This window comes from Mchenga conophoros, linkage group LG15 (assembly GCF_057382185.1).
Source record: "Mchenga conophoros isolate Kocher_MC1m ecotype Shallow Benthic linkage group LG15, M_conophoros_male_GT1.1, whole genome shotgun sequence".
NCBI classification, from domain to species: domain Eukaryota; kingdom Metazoa; phylum Chordata; class Actinopteri; order Cichliformes; family Cichlidae; genus Mchenga; species Mchenga conophoros.
In genome coordinates, this window is record NC_140540.1 from 37,890,133 (window position 1) to 37,905,890 (window position 15,758).

The following is a 15,758-nucleotide window of genomic DNA, read 5'->3' on the forward strand; positions in this document are numbered from 1 at the left end:
ACACAGAAGCTCTAGTCACAAGGCCACCAGGAACCCATTTATTAATGTGCTGACACACAGCACACAGAGCTAGCACACACTGTTTTTCCTGTATCGAAAACATGGGTTTCAGTGTAACGTGCGTGTGCGTCACTGTGGTTTACTCATATTTTGGGAATGTGTCGCTGTTATGCGGCCTAAAATCAAAGTCGTTATAACTGACGTTGTTAACATTGAGGTGAGGACGTCTTTTGAGGTTAGGGTAAAGTTAGGGTAGCGGTATGGGTTCTTGTTAAGGTTATTGTTAATTACCACATAATAAGGAGAGCAACAGATTAAATGAAATTATTACTTTTCCCTGTGCTTCTTTAAACACACAAATTTGTGAATGTAATTGCTTTCAGATGCACACGAACAACAGAAAGCTTGTTTCTCACCTGGGCTGTCCAAGTCAAGCAACAGTTAACTTTTTTCATAACTAACCCAAAAGTTTCCCTCACATTCCCACCTGCATTATTGTTATACTTATAACACAGCCTGTGGCAAAGTTAGCTAGTTAAAAAAAATAACAATCCCCTTATGCCTAAGCTCACCCATTAGCGCATGTGTTCGGCTGGGTTCAGTTCTGTTGTGGCCTTTGGCGATAAAATCTGAAGGGAATAAACAAGAACGAGGTAAAAGTTTGTTTTTCTCCACAACTGGAGACATGGGAAATGAGATGCACCAAAAATATCAGCTCGTTTCCATCCAGCTTGTGTGTGTTCCCTCTACCTTCAGCACAAATACACTTGGTGGTCCAAGTGAGCTAGGTGGGGTTGGTAGTGCTCCGACCGCAGGGTGTGGGTCAGTCCTGACCTGATTAGTCATCATGCCTGACCCTGAACCAGCCAAAGAGGGAAGAATGCAAATGAATCTCCAGGACTGCTCGCCAGTAAATTTGACTTGGGACCAGTGTTTATGTGATGCAAACCACACCACACAAGGCCACAGTGGATGAGCCTGCTGACCCTGAACAGTGACTGTGCCATTAAAACCAAAGGGAAAAATGCTCGGGTGTTCGCCGAGTTAAAAGTAAGTAGTTAAAGTAATTGCACGATGGTGTTTAGAGAAGTGATGTCATGCCGTTGGCTTACTTTGATCAATAAAGCGATATAAAGTCAGCAGCGTGCTGTTTGCAACAACCCAAGACAATAATAATTAATAATGACAATTAATCATGCCAGAGTTAAGCCCCTCTTTCCCTGAGCGTACTGGGAAAGTGTTACTATTTCACCAGCATGAAGCTTCTTGTTTTCTTTCGTCGGGTTCTCTTCTTGTCAAGGCTCAACACATCCAGAGTACTCTATTCTTGGGTTAATGAACAGGTGAGGAATTACTTAGACAGATGGAGAAGGAAATTGATTTTTTTAAGTGTCGCCTCATTATCCCATGTGGGGCACTTTATTCAGCACCACAGAAACACAACACCAGAAAACATGGGTTGTGTAACGTCAAGGTCGTATGGTTTGGTGTGTGCATAAACAAAATGGGGGTCAGCGGTTTGAAATTGTCTGGAAGCCTGGCCATTAGTGAGAGACTAATTAGGGGAGACCAAGTGGTTTCCAGTACCGGTCGAAGCCAAGATTCATAAATAAGTAAGTGCAGGGGCAGCTTGGGCGCTTAATTAACAAAGCGTGAAAAAAGGGCGTGAATCCCAAGAGGCACAAACCCAATCTGGTTGCAAGGACGGGCTATCGGCAGCAATCCTGTCTATCTTGGTGGCATTGATTGATAGCAAGCCAAATTGAATCCCCAATCATCACCACCCTTTTAGTTCCTGCACCCTGGGGGATTTACAGAGGCCAAATTTGGCACACAGGGTCATGCTTTTGAGTCCCCTTTTCTGACATCGGTGCCATAAACAGCGCAACCCCCCACCCGACAACCTTTCTCCTGTGTTCACTTGACCATACCCATCTGGCCAGAGGTTATCTGACCCCTGTGTGTGTGTTCTTGCTTACACTTTCATGTCTTTGCCAATTGTTTTCACACTCTTAAGCTGTTTGCCTTGGTATTTAAACCCCAGACACCTCCTGCAACTCACACTTAGAAACCCTCTGCCACCTAAAGCAACATATTAAGTTACAGCCAAGTGAGATGCTATTGTCTTTCTTTTTTCCTTTTTTTTGCAGTCGTTCTTTCTGTCCTAATCTTTTATATTGTTAAAGCTGACAGGCGAAGAACGTGTTTTGTGGAAGAAAGAAAAAAAGCAGTGTGTCACGAAAAGCGACAAGCTGTCATGTAAGCGTTAGGCTTTGAACCTTTTTTTTGTTTCTATTTTCTGTATATGGAACACCATTTGGTTTTTGTGACATACAGGACTGTTTCAGTCGGTGGAACGAGCAGAGGTGGTGTACATTCACCACACCTTTCCACTGTATCTTTCTCTCCCTACAGACAATGGGGGAAGTCATCTTGACAATCAAGACCTTATCACACAGTAGGCAACAACAATGGGTCTCCAAGTAGTAAATAGCAACTGTCTCCCAGCTGCTTACTGTCGCTGTTGGGATTTTGATATCACAAGGCCGTGAGATAACAGGCGGAGGAAAATAATACTGTAATTAGGGCCTACTGCAAGTGTGATAAGCTGCAGTCACAGAAGAGGTAACTGAAAAGGGGCAGAGGGAAGAACCACAGAAAAAAAAGCATGAAATAAAGAAAAAAGGGCTAAATAACAGTGTAACTCAGAGATCATGCCTTTAAGCTGAAAGGCCTTAAAACTTATGGTTTTATTCTCTAAATTGCTTAGAAGAAAGAAGACAAGCTGTATGGTAGGATAACAATGAACATGGAACAATCTAGAATATAAGTAAGGCTAAATAAAGTGTACAGGCCATCAATGCCAGTTTCAACCAGATGTTTAGAAACCTTCTGATGGATTAACAACCCGTCTACGGAGTTGTCGCCTTTTGCCCAGTGACAGCTGGGATAGGCATAAGCTCAACTGTGACCCTGAACTGGATAAGGGGAAGAAAATAGATGGATGGATGGATGGATGGATGGATGGATGGATGGATGGATGGATGGATGGATGAATGGATGGATGGATGAATGGATGGGTGGATGGAGCTTCTTCCCTTACATATTATTGACCTAATTTTTTTCATGTGTTTTTGACCCCCATTCTGATAATTTCAGTGAATGCATTTCGAAATTGTCGTACAATGCTTCGGTTGATTACTACTGGTCGTTTGCAACATTCATTAAAAAAATCACGAGCACGCCTGTTAAAGGCTGGTTCCTTCAAGTGGGACTATGTGCATGTGTTCAAGGTGCAGAGTTATTGAAAGGCACTAATGGGAAGCAGTGGATCTTCCCTGGTGTAATCTTCTACCTGAGAGGAAATACCATCGTGTAGTGAAAGCTTTGATGATAGGTTAGTGGCAGAATTCCAAATGATGGGATGATCTTTGTTGTGCTCAAATGGATCTCTCAGATACTACTCCTCCTCTGAAGCTCAGCTCGTCACACTCCTTCCTCCCGGTCTTCTGCTACCTACCTGTCCACTACCATCCTCGGCCATCCTCCCCCTCCCCAAACTCAGTTGAGGCGACCTTGGCTCCCAACAACCTCTGGTCTGCATAGTTGCTTCGCTCAACACCTTTTGAAATGAACTGGCAGCCCAATAAACAGAACTAAGTGGGTTTTGAAAATGAAAACCCTCTGAACCCTCTCTTCTGGCCTGCCTCTCCTTTCTCTGCATGGCCTTGTACACACACACACACAAACTGCTTAAACTTTGAGGGGCTTGGAAAAAAAATTATAACCTTTCTGACTTTGACTCAGTGGGGGAGTGGAGCGTGGCGAGAGTTGGACTCATCAAACACATTGCTCCCCTAGCCAAGTTAGAGGCTCAAACTCCAGAGGAGTGTGGGCTAGTTTATGCATCATTGCTACCTTCTATCTGCTATTCCATTTCAGCATCAACAGAATCCACTGTGCTAAACTGTGATTCCCGCTAACGGTAAGATGAACGCTGAATATCGTGTATAATTTTTAGCTTAATTCTTTTTAATCCCTTCTCTTTAATTTAGTTCACATACATAAAGTACATACACAGCTGAACGCTCTCAAACTACATTTCTAGGAAACGAAAGAGAAAAAGAAATGAGGAGTCTTTCAACTGTCTGGATGTTTCAAGCAGACCCTTTTTTTTACTCCCCTCAATCTCTGAGGTCCCCCGCTGCTCTGTTAGGACAGGAAGAAAGAGGCTGATCGATTGGGTCTGACAGAAATGAAATGAATGGAGCCACTCGATTGATTCATTAGCACAGGAGTGAATGAATGTAGATGTGGGCTCTGACCCTAAGAAGCAGGCGTAAGGATCAAGATTTTGTGGGATTTATGTGCACATGTGTGTCCAGCCGCGTGATTAAGAAACTGTCACCGCTCGTGTTTTCAATGTGTGTGTGTGTGTGTGAGAGAGAGAGAGAAAGGTCACAAGGGATTTCCATAAGGTGTAAGAGGGGAAGGGGAAGCTGTTTATGGCCTGACTTGGCACAGAGGGAGGGGGTCAGCCTATATTGTGTGGTGCTTTCATCTGGCTCATTGCAATTAGTGTTTCACAGCACTTGTCAAATTCCTTTTAAAGTCACAGTCGGCAAGCACCATGACAAACAGGCACGGTGGTACAAAGACACAGAAAAGTGTTTAAAATTGTCCCAAATTAGCAAACTTAGAAATAAACTTTCTTCTAACAGTGAAACACCAGCTTTGTGAGATGAGTGAAGCTGATATCAAAGCCACAGGGTGGCCTCTGTTTCCTTCTTATGCCACATCCACAGCAACAAGCATCGTTTATAGCTCTATGTCATCTACACTTCTACCAAGTGCAGAGGTGTTAGGACAATCTCAGTAACAACATGGCAGCAGCGACACCTCCACATTTGCAAGATTGCCCTGAAATGTTTATTTTTATAACAGTCACTGAGGCTTGTTTGTTAGTTTGATTCTTTTATTTATTTATTTATTTTACATTTGCTTCAGCATCCTCTATATGTTGTACTCATTGTATGGCATATTTCAACTTTCATCTCCATTTGATTTTGCAGTGATATCAGTTTGCAGGACTTACTCACAGATAATACGTGGATGCAATGAAATCAGTTTCTGTGTGCAATACAAGATTAAACCAATTAAGCTCGTCTTACTGTGAGAAAAAAAGAAACCGGAATAAACAAGTTTCTTTAACAGTGAAACACCAACTTTGTGAGATGACTGAAGCTGATATCAAAACCACAGGGTGGCCTCTGGTTCAGCAACAAACATCACTTTATAGCCATATGTGATCTACACTTCTACCAAATGGGCAGGTGTTAGGGCAATCTGAGTAACAACACGCCAAAAGTGACGCCTCTACATTTGTAAGATTGCCCTCATGAAACGTTTACTTTTATAACAGTCGTTGTGGCTTTTTTTTTTTACCTTTTCTTCAGCGTCCTCTAAATATTGCACTCACTTGGAACATAAAAGTCACGGTGTCACTGAAACTCTGTTTCACTGTGAGCCGAGGTTAAGTAAATGCTCCCCACAGCCGGCAGTGTCTGAAGGGAAGCTGCAGTGTGGAACTGTGGAGATTACGGTATGTAAAAATATGGACATCGGGTCACATGTTATTGCTGCTTCTGTCACCCAAATGTGTTGGTTTCACCCACCCTGTGCGAGCCGTGCTGGAGAGCGTGTTTAAGATGTTCAGAGTGAATTGGATGAGCTGTTGATAAGAGAGCAGGGGTCTAGTTAAACCCGCCGCCATTCTCCAGAAGACGAGAGAAAAAAAGGGGAGAAATATTTAATAGAGGTGGGGAGTCTTCCTGGGTCTTCTGAAGTGTAGATGAAGTGTGGGCGGTTAGTGTTTTTGACACCCAGGATGAGAAGTGGGGCACAATAAGTTGTAATAGAGTTCTACTGCAACACTGTACTCAGTGTGAGCAGGAGCACTCCTGCGCAGACCTCTTACCAAGTAAAATATACACTCCTGTTCTCACACATGCATTATGGTTAATTACAGTGGACATTTGAGCCCATCACATCAGTTCTGACTACAGCTGTTCCTTTGAAGCAGTGCCTATCATCACACATAGGCTTGCTCAGGATGGCTATTTGAAAATTAGCAAAAGCTGTTTCCCTGCTCTTGAAAAGGAATAAGGGCCTGGAGCTAGGCTGTCTGCCACAAAATGTCTTACCATTAACCACCCAGCTATGGTTAAACTCAACAAAGAAATCTCCCTCCCCGCTTCCTGCATCTCTGTTTCCTTCTTACATTTAACAAGGCCAGCAAAGGCTGAAACCAGGTAATGTGGCCTTTATTCCCCCTGAAGGCACGCTGTTTTACAGCTGTGTCCACTCTCCCGACAGATGTAACTAGCCATTTTCAAAGACAAATATCAAAGATCTCTTTTCTGCTCCATTGGCAAAAATTTGTTACAAGAGCCTGTAGCTCGTAAAGAAATGGTAGGAGGATGCCCTGAGGTGGATCAAACTGCTGCGAGGAGAAGTCCGCTCCTTTAAACTCCACCTTTCAAACCTCCCGCTGACCCGGTCTTTTTCGACTCTCTGAGAGGCAAGAGGCACGTTAGCTTTTCATGTTTACTATTTGTCGTCTCTCATAAGCAGACTGAGTCTTAAATGCAAACACCACTAATCTACAGATTAGCCATATGGGACAAAATGGAGTCATGCACACATCAGTCACCCACTGTGCCCTAAATCTGCTCTGCTTGTGAGTTTTTACATGTGAGCCTTAGAAAAGTTGCCAAAGTTTCTTTACAAATATGCACATCCTCTTTTATGATATACTTTGTTTTCCCCACTGGAATAGGACAAGCTCTGGGCTTTGATTGTTCAGCTACTGAACAAGACTAGCCTTAGGCAGAGAGCCCCACATCAAAATCATACAAAAAGACCCCCTCATGACCTCTCGATAGGGATCACACAATGTGGGCTGAGCGTGGGTGGAAAGCACAGCAGATACTAACTCACCTATAATATGAACATTCTGACACATGGTCATTTGAGTAGCAGACAGAGCCTATAAAATGTCATCTCAGAAAGCCATTATTATTATTAAGTTAACGTTTTTCTAACAGTATTCAAGTCATTATCATAAGTCAGTTAAACACAGCAGGGGGAATATCCCACTCATGTGCTTCCTCATCTGATTTATAGGGTTTTCTCTGTACTGCTGCAGAGTCAAAGCACCTTGAGAAAACTGTTGTTGTGATTTGGCGCTTTAGTTTTATATATTTAAAACTGAACCAATGAATCAACCATCAGCTTACACATTAAAGGGTTAATATGCAGGGAGTTTGCAGGACAAAAGTCATCAGGTTATATAAAAGTTTGAAATAATATAAATATAGTAGAGATCTTATTTTTAATGTTTGACAGTTGTTTTTAAAAACTAGGTTCTCATTCAAAAAAATATCAGCATTGCTGGACGTTGAGCTTGAGTGCCTCCATCTCTCAATGCAGTCAAAACATTTCTTAAAAAACAAAAAAGTTAGTTGAGACTGCACACATGGACAAACTGTACCTCCAGCAGTGCACACACAGACCCTCCCCAACCCCTGTAATCTCCCAAATACACTCCTCTCGCTTAGATCAACAGCCCATCTTGCCCCTCGCCCATAAGTGAAAAATCTCTCCTTGCTCTCCTTTTCGTTCCCTGTGTCTGTGTGTGTCTCTTTTCCTTTCTCTCGTGTTCTGCTTGGCTAAATATAGACAGCAGCAGTGTGTCTGTGTGGTGGGCTGGCCCAGACACATTCACCCTCCCCTGCTTGCTCTCCACACTGAGTGTCAAAGACCTGCCATCCCACAAGGCCACTCTGTTGGAGACCAGGAAAGACTGCGCACACAGTGCCATATGCAAGGAAATCCATACACAAAAACTGTGCGCACACATTTTGTTTGGCATAAAAAAAAGATCTGGAACAACCTCTTGTAAAACTACCATCAATTCTGAATACTTACAAGTGCTTGTTTACATTAACGTAACAACAAGTCCTCACGGCAGTAATGTGAGAAGGATAAACCCAGTTAAACATCATACACGCCGTTTATTCGTGTGATTATATTCGTCATGGTTTCTGTGCGGTAAAATATTTTATGTGCTTTACTTCACTTAATAGTGCATGTGTCTATATAACATTCTTGTAATCACAAGAATGTTATATAAACTCGACTAATGGCACTGTCATTCATTAACAGTGCCGTGTACATGTCCAATATAAATATTTGGTGAATCTGAGGTGGATATAAACATAGTCGCTGATATGATAAACACTGCTTAGTGGGATTATTGTAACTATATTTTAAGGCAAAGTAGTCACAACCTAGAGAAACTATTATATTTCTGTAATTGTTTTACTTATATGTCTGAAATGGTAAAGTTTTGTTGAAGCTGAAGCTAAGCTGCTGCCTGCCTCCATGTTCTAAAGCCCTAAGCAAACATAGGAAAATTTACTTGGTCACACTCTGATGTGTCACATTGAGGTTCATATTCATTAATTGTTCTTCACTGTAGTTCCTCAGAAAAAAATATCCTGTTTTGACTATATCCCTATTTGCATCCTTGCTGCCTTATTTTGACTAGTAATCCTCGTTCATTCACTTCCTGGTGTATGAAGGCTCATGCAGGCCTGACATGGCTGCCGCTTGTCTGCATGTGAAATTCCAGCTCGGTGAATCTTTCCATGCCGCCGTCAGAGCCATGAACCGTCCTTCGGTGTGCATGAGTGCTCCTGCAGGCCCGCTGCATCTGTAAAGTCTGTCAGCTCTGTTGCCCTCTGGGTTGCTGATCCAAATCCAACCCCACACCCTGAAAACCACCAGACTGCTCCCCTGTACCATCATATCCCAACTCCCTACATGTCGTCATCCACGCGCCATTTCTTCCCAAGCGCCTGAACCTATGTCAGAATGCATCTGTTCAACGCGGCTCCAGCCTAGCATACGACCTGCAGACGGTCTGGGATCCCTGTTGGCTGATTGACTGGCACAACTGCCTCTTATGACTTTATCATTTCTTTTGTTTGTTGTTCAAAACATTGAAAAAATGTAAATAGGATGAGATCATCATGCCGTGCAGCATGCAATTCTGAAGAGAACATTACCAATGAGAGAGAGAGCCCCAAAATAATAGATAGATAGATAGATAGATAGATAGATAGATAGATAGATAGATAGATAGATAGATAGATAGATAGATAGATAGATAGATAGATAGATAGATAGATAGATAGATAGATAGATTACAATAACCATAATAATAAATTATATATTTAATGTATACTTATATATAATAAATTATAATTATTATTATTAGTACTAATAGTAGTAGCAATAGCACTGCTACTATTTGAATTGCATTTTGGAGTATATTTCACAACATACAGTCTTCCTTCATCGGGCCAATTGATTCAGGACATATCGACAATTATCCTTATGCGTCGTTTATTACCTTTAGCCAGTGTTCCGAATCAAATCTGAATCTGTGGTTTTGAAAGGCTGAGCAAGGGCGAATGGCTAGATCAATAAGACCGCATTAATGGAGACTTTACGCATTCCCTGTGTTGAGGGTGTCCATCTGTGCGTCTGTGTTTTATTCATCTTATATATCTTTCATAATCGCATTAAGATAGATAGATCGTGTCCCCTTGTAGAATGATTGATTAGCAGAACTGACGCTTTTATTTTGCAAATTCACTTTCACGCCTCTTTAGCGCCACATCCACTTAGCCCTTCAATGGTCTCTGTGATAGGCACCATAGGGTCACTAATATATCCTTTTGTTACTTCAATAGTGACCTTAAACAGATTTGTTCAGTAAATTTGCTTTTGAATGTTATGTAGACGAGCTCCGGAGGAAAAGTTTGACTTAGCTGCTTCACTGGGAGTCCCGCTCAGGCCACACAGACTGACCCTGCGCCCTTAAATAAAGCCCGGTGTATGTAGGCCTTGGGACAGCTGGTCCCGGCCAGAATGGCCCAATTACTCTCTTTATTACGAAGGTTAGTTGCGTTTCAGCAAGATGTGGTCACCTGAAATCTGTACACGGGTAAAGTGAGAAATATCAATCAAGCAGTCACATGACCAAAGGAGGAGAAAGAAATCAAGTTCGATAAGACTCGAGCGTTTACAGTGTGGACAGAGTTTACGCATATTTTTTATGCATGCGTTGTTAATATATTAATCACCACCTGGAAATGATAATTAAATATATATACATAAAAAATGTTTATGAGGACTAGGGGGACTCCCCTGCTGGAAAAAAAGAGCGAGAATAAATCACGGGAGAGAGTTTGATGAGAAATGTGCCAACTGCAAACAGGCACAGGAAAGCTCCCGTGGAGGTGTGATCTCACCCACATAAAAACATAAACATGTGCGCTACAAAGCCCTTGCTTGTGCGTAATCAGTCGTCGAAACACACAGCCATAAATAGAAAAAAAAGACTGGGGAACTCTCTGTCGCTGTTTATGTGGCTTCAGCTAACAATACAAAACGGTTTAAATTGAGTAAAAATTTAGTTCCAGTGGGTCCAGTGTTTGAGTTTAGAGAAAAATATAATAAGAAAGAATAAGAAAAAATCTGGCCTGCTCTTAAGACACTTGTACAGTATTAGCGGGGTGTTTTGCCTGTCCCGAATATCACCAGGAAGCCCGTTCATACTTTTTTGTGCCTTCGTTCTCCCAAAACATCTGCGCACTAAATAGCACAATTATCGACGCAATTTGTCTCCTCAGCACACTGCTAAGCACCCCAAAGTTCAAGGCCACGGTAGCATCCGCCGAGGACGACCCAAAACGCCAGGGCATCAATCAACCCCGACATAAACACAGGTTAATGGTTTCATCTCTTATTTAACTGAGATACAATTAAGACACTTAACCCATCTGAGTAGTCCAACCCATAACAAAGATTACATAAAATTCAATAGCATAAACAACTCTTATGTTAAGGTTTCGTGTACAGCCACATTAAGAAAATTACCAAAAGTATCAAATCCAGCAAGAAAACAACCGTCATGCTTTTACGTGCCTGATGTGCGCCACATCAAACACCCAATCAGTTAAATGAGGTATGCTGAATGAGGAGTCAAATTAATGTTTTGCGCTGATGTTGCCACGGAGAACTCAGAAACCCTGGGTTTAACTGTCCCATAATTACACGATTACAAATAAACTGAATTTATACTGTTGAAGACCTTGGGAGTGACTTTTATCCTACATGGCTTTTTAAAATATCAAATGTAAAACCAAAGGGTCAAAAAGAAAACATGAAATAATTAACAGCCTTTTCCGCGGGCAGTGTGACCCCGGGACCGGAGAGGCGCACAGTGAGCCTGGGCAAACGTCCCCCCACCGGGCCGCTTGTTGCTCCCTAACTCGCCATAAACCCATATATCCCAGAAAGAAGTCCTAGCAGCAGCCATAAATCATCCGGCTGTATTACAAGCTTAGGTAAACCCCCAGCCAGGTCAGTAGAGCAGAGTTTATGGCATCACTTAGGTAGGGAATAGATTGTTCTAACAAAATACATCAACTTCAAGCAGTGCGAAGGAAAACTTTCTGCTTTTGTTAAGGCCAAGCCCTCTCTCACTCTGTCTCCCTTTCCCGGCTCACTCCCGGTGTCTACCTCTTTACCCCACAACTTTTGCACGACAGGAATCCACCCATCCATTCAAAGCCATATGTTTTAAGTCAGTGGTTCCTCACTGGGGTCCGGTGAGGTACAGGGGCCACTAAGTGGCATTCAAGATTCCTTAGAAGAAGGAAAAAAAGATATTTGGGACTTTTTTAAAGATTTGGAAATAGATATTAGAATTTGATTATTCTAATAAAAGATTTTCATTGAAAATATTTCTTTTTTAAAAAAAATCACAGCCTACTTTGGTCTTCTTTTGTGTAGAATTAATTAAATAAATGAATAAAACCAAACAAAATACATCTTAACCGGTAACCATAGTGTTACTAAAGTCACTCTTATTAACTGAGTTTTGACTCTAGGTCCTGACCGAGCAAATATTACTACGTGGAAATCAGAATAATTGGTTGTGAAGAGTTTAAGAAAGTGTGGGATATAAGAATTTCTTAAATTGCGGACAACATGGATTGAGAGCCATCTCAGAGGCTGTAAAACAATCTTCATTTAGAGTAATTTGTGTTTGTATTAGCTTAGCAGACAAAGCGACTTTCCACTGCAGTTAAATAAAAAAATAAAAAAAATTAAACTCTTTTTTCCGTGCAGCCTGCTGTCAGTTTTTTTTTAAATCAAAGGCCCTGTGTATCTACAGCAGGCTAGTTTATTCATAGTGTAAATCTGGTGCGCCACTTGTATTTCAAACAATCGGTGACAAATCGGCAGAAAGTAAAATGTACCTTGGGGAAAAAATATCCATCAGCAACAACCTTTTCTCAGTTTCTGAGAGTGAAAAAACAAAAACTTCAGACGTTATGTGGACAGGTGGAGAAATAAGCTGAGATCGAGACGCGTTTGCTGAGCCAGTGGCCCACTGTCCTACTTTCCTACTGGCATCACAAGCCAACCGGGAGCCTCGCCTGGGCTCCGACATTCATACTCTCAAGCTTTAGGCCTCTTTCAACCTTATTTCGACTAGTCCATTTTTTTAAATTCCCAAACATCGCAGAGTGAAACAAAGTACGGGGAAGACGTAATAGAAGAGCGGGGCAGTCGTTTACATCGCTGGGAAAAACGACAGATGGAATTTCTCATTGATTTTACGCACTGCAAACATCCACACAGAGCTAAGACAGATGAGCTGTCAGAGGAAACTGATAAAAATATATAACTGAGGATTACCAAATTCATATCACGTTAATAAAAAACAATAAATAAAATAAAAACATCTGATAAAACTAAAATAATAATTACTGTACAGATGAGAGAAGAGACAACTCATCAGTTATAAAAATGACTTTACCAAATCACACGTCGCGTTTCAGATATTTCAGATTAATAAAAAAAATATTCAAAATGTGGGTTATGATTCAATCCCCTCGCCTTCTTTTGAAGGGCACATAAATATACGCATAGTCCAGATGTCAGAAGGCCACACACCGAAGCAATCCCTTAAAATGCACGCAGTTGACCTGGGGAAAGTGCTGTGTGTGTGTGCGTGGGGGGAAAGCCGCGACTCCCCAGTGAGATACAGTGTGGAGCTAATGTCCTTAAATGACAAAGAAAGCACTGGCAGCCCTCACAATCTTGTGCTCCAAAAAAGAATACACAACGATCATTGAAATGGATGAGCTTTCGTGGACGCACAACAATTGAATCCTGTAAAGTCAGTAATTTCATTAGAGATGCTTAAAAAAGAAAGAACGAAATCAGCCACGGCTGGTCACTTCCAAAATGAAATTAATTCGGGGGGTAGAAATGGAATCATCATTTTTTGGGTACGGCTACATGAGCTTTAGGGTGCAGTGCCCAGCCTTTAAGAGGCACGGGTGCGGACTCGCTTGGTGTGGAGAAATATTAGGCTTCAGGAAAGCTGCAACATGAAACCTCTAGAACAGTTAAAATTTCTTACCTTCCACGGCAGACACCACAGGCAGCAAGAGGCTGCATAAAAGCAGAAAGTAATCCATTGTCATAAAGCGGTCAGGTCGGACATGTAAATAGACCCACGGCAGAGAGAGTGAGGAAGGAATACAATCCTGGGTGATCCGACGCTCCACGCACCCAGTCCCGTCCCGGTCCCCGCTGTGTCAAACCTCCAGGACCAGAGTTACCTCCATTCACCAAAACACATAGAGGTGAGAGTTCAAATCAAATATCGCCTTTGATATAAAATATTTCAACCCTTCTCCCCTTTTCAGTGATTTCCAAAGTGCCTTATTAAACCAGGGAAAAGACAACAGGCGCAAGTCTCACGGTCCCTTCCCCTCGCATTGAGCGAATGCACTGAAAACAGGTAGTCCAGCCCGTGGTCACCATCCGGAGAATATTTCCAGCAGCGTTTGGATGATACTCGGTAACAAAAAAGAAAGAAAAAAATGGAAATGCCAACCTTCTCCGAGAGATCCAAGCACTTTCTCTATAGTCAGAGCAGAGGCAGAGATAGCGGCAGTGCTGTCAGGATCATGCTGTATAGTCCCATACGTGCACGCTCACGTGCGTCAAGTGGTATTCCTATAAGGAGAGAGCCGCGGTTTATAGATATTTATTCCCTGAGCGAATTTATCGGCTTTGGCTGCCGCGTAAACCGTCTTGTTTCGCTCGGCTTGTGCACTGGAATGAAGCACAAGGCGGTGGATGAATAAGGAGAGGAGAGAGAGGGAGAGAGCGAGCGAGCGAGCGAGAGAGAGACCTAGGGGGGGGGGGGGGGGAACCAAGAGGAGGGGTTACGGCTGAAGCAGCTGCACTGAAAAACTGTACAATGACAATCATTTACTTTCCACATTTATTCTAAAATAAAAATCTGTGTCTGCTCCAAATAAGAATGCATCGCTACATTTTTCTGCACTTATCTCCGGAGCAGCCTTTGTTTGTGCCACATCCACAATAAAGCAAACACAGGAGACGGTTTCTCTGCTTCTCTGCCAGATGTTTAACTGTGTAGTGACTACCTATAAGAAGCTTCAACAGTCCTATACAATGGCAGCTTTGTTAACTTGATGGGTTTTTTTTAAAAATTCTAGTTTACTTTTTTCTGCAGCGGGTCACTGACTTGGCTTAGAGCGCATGTAAAAGCATGGACACACAGCGCCCCCTTGCGGGTCGCTTCCGTTTCGATGAATAGGGTCTGATTAAAACTTCTTTCTCCTCAATTATTTGACTCCAGAGCACTTAAGCATTCCGGGGAATTTCCGTCGGACTTTAACTGTTTTTTTCTCAGATATATTAAAAAGGACCTCGCCTGTTTTCAAATTCGGTGCCTTGGACATTACATCTTGGTTTTTATTTGAAAGAGTACACACATAAATAAAAAGCGATTTAGTGATTATATTCAAGTCGGAAAGGTGATAAAAGTTTTTCTCCAATTTTCGATTTAGGAAACGTCGGACTTTTCTTTGAGATTTAAAATAATAACAAAAATGGAAAAACTTATAAAGAAACGAAGCCCTTAACTTGAGCTGAACATTGAACAGCCCCCGTATGTAAATCGCTTCTCTGTGTTTATAATTCAATGAGACATTTAAGTCAATTGGTCGGGCAGAATGTTGCCAGCAGCGGTTTTTGTTTCCTTCGGGACCACGGAGCTACTATTTACTTTTCCTCTCCCCTGGATAAGTTAAGCAGAGGGCATCTGTCACGAGCGGGCTTTTCCAGCCTTTCTCCTCAACCTCCCTGAATCTACAGCCGTTCTGTCATGCTGCTACCATGTTGTTTTATTTTCAAACACCAGTAAACAGAGGGGTTTGAAATAAGTTTACGTTCCACTCGGAAGTGAGATCGCTTTTTATCTCACAGGGAAATGATTTCCTTTATGCCCCATTTGTCAGTTTTAGGGGTCATTACAGCACTTTGAATTAACGGAAATAGCCATTTGGTCATTTGCACAAAAACTGTGATTTATTGATTAATTATAGGAAACTGGTACTTACTTTAGAGGTGAGTAAAACTGTGTCTTGTTTGTTATTTTATGCTTAGTAATAATTATATGATGCCAGAGATGTTAGAGAATGTTCTCCACTGAACAGTTATGTAGTGGGCGATTAAATAGCGTAACTACAGTGTTGTTACCACGCTGTTTTCTCTCGTGTCTTTGGAGATAA

The 15,758-nt window shown here is 42.0% G+C and overlaps 1 protein-coding gene across 9 annotated transcripts in view; it reads right to left on the reverse strand.

Moving 5' to 3' along the window:
- The window catches only part of ephb3b (eph receptor B3b), a 58,476-nt gene extending 44,213 nt beyond the window's left edge, over positions 1–14,263 (reverse strand). For all 9 annotated transcript variants that reach the window (XM_085247989.1, XM_085247985.1, XM_085247982.1 and 6 more), the window contains exon 1: positions 13,571–14,263. In XM_085247989.1, coding sequence (XP_085104115.1) covers positions 13,571–13,634 — 64 coding nt within the window. In that variant the 5' untranslated portion in view covers positions 13,635–14,263. The remainder of the gene's footprint in view (positions 1–13,570) is intronic.
- Positions 14,264–15,758: the final 1,495 nt, after the last annotated feature.